Source organism: Marmota marmota, unplaced genomic scaffold (assembly GCF_001458135.2).
Source record: "Marmota marmota marmota unplaced genomic scaffold, marMar, whole genome shotgun sequence".
Taxonomy (NCBI): Eukaryota; Metazoa; Chordata; class Mammalia; order Rodentia; family Sciuridae; genus Marmota; species Marmota marmota.
Genome location: NW_025999900.1, coordinates 10,395,406 through 10,398,500, shown reverse-complemented (window position 1 = coordinate 10,398,500; position 3,095 = coordinate 10,395,406). Strand labels below are relative to the sequence as shown.

General features: G+C 46.4%; 1 protein-coding gene across 2 annotated transcripts in view; it reads right to left on the bottom strand.

Annotated features, from left to right (window-relative positions):
- The window catches only part of Pygl (glycogen phosphorylase L), a 37,306-nt gene extending 34,216 nt beyond the window's left edge, over positions 1 to 3,090 (bottom strand). The window contains exon 1 of one of the 2 annotated variants that reach the window (XR_007345773.1): positions 2,809 to 3,089. Coding sequence is in view for 1 of the 2 variants with exons in the window: in XM_015490845.2 (XP_015346331.1) it covers positions 2,809 to 3,051 (243 nt within the window). In the remaining variant the exon portion in view is untranslated. Of the gene's footprint in view, positions 1 to 2,808 lie in introns of both variants that reach the window. The other variant, XM_015490845.2, reaches the window with a different exon arrangement.
- Positions 3,091 to 3,095: the final 5 nt, after the last annotated feature.

Sequence of the window (3,095 nt, the reverse complement as noted above, 5' to 3'; positions counted from 1 at the left end):
ATATATATATATATATATATATATATATATATATATATATTTTTTTTTTTATAATACATTTTTTAATATTTTTTAGGTGGATACACTATCTTTATTTATTTTTATGTGGCACTGAGAATTGAACCCAGGGCCTCGTGCATGCCAGGCCAGCACGCTACCACTTGAGCCACATCCCCAGCCCTGTATTTTTATATTTTATTCCCAGAATTAATCAGAGGAACTGGTACTTCTGGGAAGACATGTGGAACAGGTGGTAACAAAACTGAGACTTGAAGGAAAGTCAAGAATGAAACATAGACATGGTGGGAAGGGCTTCCAAGTAAAGGGCATAGAGTGAGCAGAGGCCCAGAAGTGGAGTTTGGTGGAACATTAAGGTAGGCACTGGAGGGTAACACAAGATGAGCTGGGAGAAACAAATTCACCCAGATGGAGAAAGAGTTTTAAAAACTTAAGTATTGTGGCTGGCTATGGGAGCCCATGATAACTGAGCAGAGGGCAAGATGTGTTACTTTAGGAAGATTAGCAGAACTACAAGGCATGGAGTAGGTGGGACTGCAAATTCAAATGCCTGCAGAAACCAGGCAGAGAAAATAAATGAGGGTCACATAAAATGATGTGACATACTAGGCAATGAACTGGTGTGTGCAAGAGTTCTGGCCCAAGGCACTGAATTTAAACTGGTGAAGACATCTTGTTGGCCAAACAAAATATGTCTACTAGCCATAGCCAGCCCCATGCTGCCAGCTGTAGCACTTCTGGGAATCAAGGTCACCACTTAGAGGTCCACTGCAACAGAGCTGTAGCCAGGGCCTCAACTAGCCAGCAAGTGAGAATGGAAGAGAGTGGGTAAGAGGGTAATTTCCAGGGAATCTTCAGGTATCAACAGATTTTGGTAACCCATTGAATGGTAAATACAGGAGGAAGTCAAAGGTAAAGCTAAATTTTAGTGTCTGGGTCACTGTCAAGATGAAAATGCCATTAAAACTAGAAACACAGAGGATAGGGCAGGATTAGGAGGAATATGATTTGAGTTTTTAACATGTTGATTTTGAGAGAGAGGAGGAGATTTAGGAAATGTAGGAAGGAGTTTGAAAAGGAACTTAGAGATCCAGGTTTATGATTCATCAGCACAGATTCTAAAGAGCAAGGGAGATGGGAAAGAAGCTTGGACACATACTGGCTCTACATTGTACAAGAGCAGGAGCCATCTGTTTAGTTAAACAAGACTGTCATGGGCACTTTGTTAACACTTGTGGAATGAATCATGTTCACTGTTGTACCCTCAGTGGATCAGAATACCTGCCTTATACTTTCACTCAAGTAGGAAAGGAGAGCCCACACAATGAACTAGCCAAAGAACCAGGGAAACCTATAAAATACCAGATAAGCCTCTGGAGGGGAAATATGCAGGACTTTATAGGAGGAAAAAAAAAAAGCGCTCATTATGCCACTCTTCAGCTTAAAAATTTTAACAATCATTTTAATGCAAGGGACAGTATGGTATATGTAGTAACATCCCTTTTGTGTAAATAGAAAAGAAAGTAAATAAATGTATACACAAAATGTTTTCTAAGGATACATTTACATTTATAAGAACACATGTTAGCATTTTGATATATTTGGGTGGTTGGCCAGGCATCTGGGGTGAGCAGTGGCTATCTGAAAGTGTTGTTACAGCTGTAACTTCTTACTATTAGAATCAATCTCTCTCTCTCTCTCTCTCTCTCTCTCTCTCTTAAACATTTCTATTGTTTTGGGGCACTGGGATTATGGATCACTTTTTCTTCATACTTTTACATATTAAAGATCCTAATAAATATTTACATATTTTTCTCATTGTCTCCAGGATGTATCCCAATCTTTCGCCCTTTCCCATTTACTCTAACCAGCTTTTCCAGTTTCATCTTCCAAGATGAACTCAAACACACCCTCCTTACAGCTGTCAGCGGCTGTCTCTCACTCTTACTCTGCACATAGTATCTCTCCCTCTCTCTACCCTGTCCTCCCCGCACCCTCAATTCTACCCACCCATCTCTTGTCCCCTTCCCAGATTCTCAGGAAGAGAGAGTGGGCTCAAAGCATGCTAAGGGACTCTCCATTCCAGCCTCCACGAAGTGGATGAGTTAAACCCCTGAAGAGCTTTCCTGCAGCTCTTGGGTAGGTCTCCAGCGGGTAGCAGATATTTCTCTAGGAGGTCTTATGTGGGGTATTTCTCTAGGAGGAAGTCCAGGAGCTTCACGCCCTACTCATCAGAACTGGGGCAGGACCCCTACCCTTCCCTCCGCACCACAGTTACGCATTCTCTTGGAGAAACCTGGAACTTAAAACTATTTGAAGGAACTCTATATTTGTGTGTCTTCCCTAAACCCTAAGCCCCGCCAAGGCAGGGCTTTTGTCTGTTTTATTCAGGGCTGAAAGTCAGGGGCATAAATTGTTCTTGGCAGCCCGGACAAGAGGCGCCAGTTACCTCTTAATTCAAATGCTTGCTGTAGATGCTCCAAAAAAGTTTGTGGACAAGAGATTGCCTAGGCATTTGCTTACCCAGCGGGCCCAGGGTCGGACAGTGTAGGGGTTCGGGTGGGGCGCTGGTGGGCAGCGCCGCAGAGACGCGATGGGGGTGCCGGTAGGGTGGTGGTATACGTTTCCTGGTCTGTCCACCCACAGCTCAGACACGTCTTCCCCGGACTCCGGGGCAAGGGCAAGGCGCGCAGGGAAAACACGCTGGGGGTATGGCTGCAGATCCCACCCCCCTCCACGGCCGGGGCGGGGAGTAGGCTAGGAGACCCCCTGCCAGACCGCCCTCCCTACCTTGGGGCACTTCTCATAGTAGTACTGCTGCGTGCGGATCCAGCGCCCCACCAAGTGGTCGCGCACTGTGTGAGCCAGCGCGAAGAAGTAGTCGCGAGGGGTGGCCACATTGCGGTCCTTGACGAGCGTGAAGTGCAGGTGTCGGTTGAAGCCCTTCTTGAGCTCGGCCACGTTCTCCACGCCCACGATGCCGCGGATGCTGATCTGCCGCCTCTTCTCCTGGTCTGTCAGGGGCTTAGCCATTGCTGCGGGTGGCGGCGGCGCAAGAGCTGGACCTGAGGCGGGAG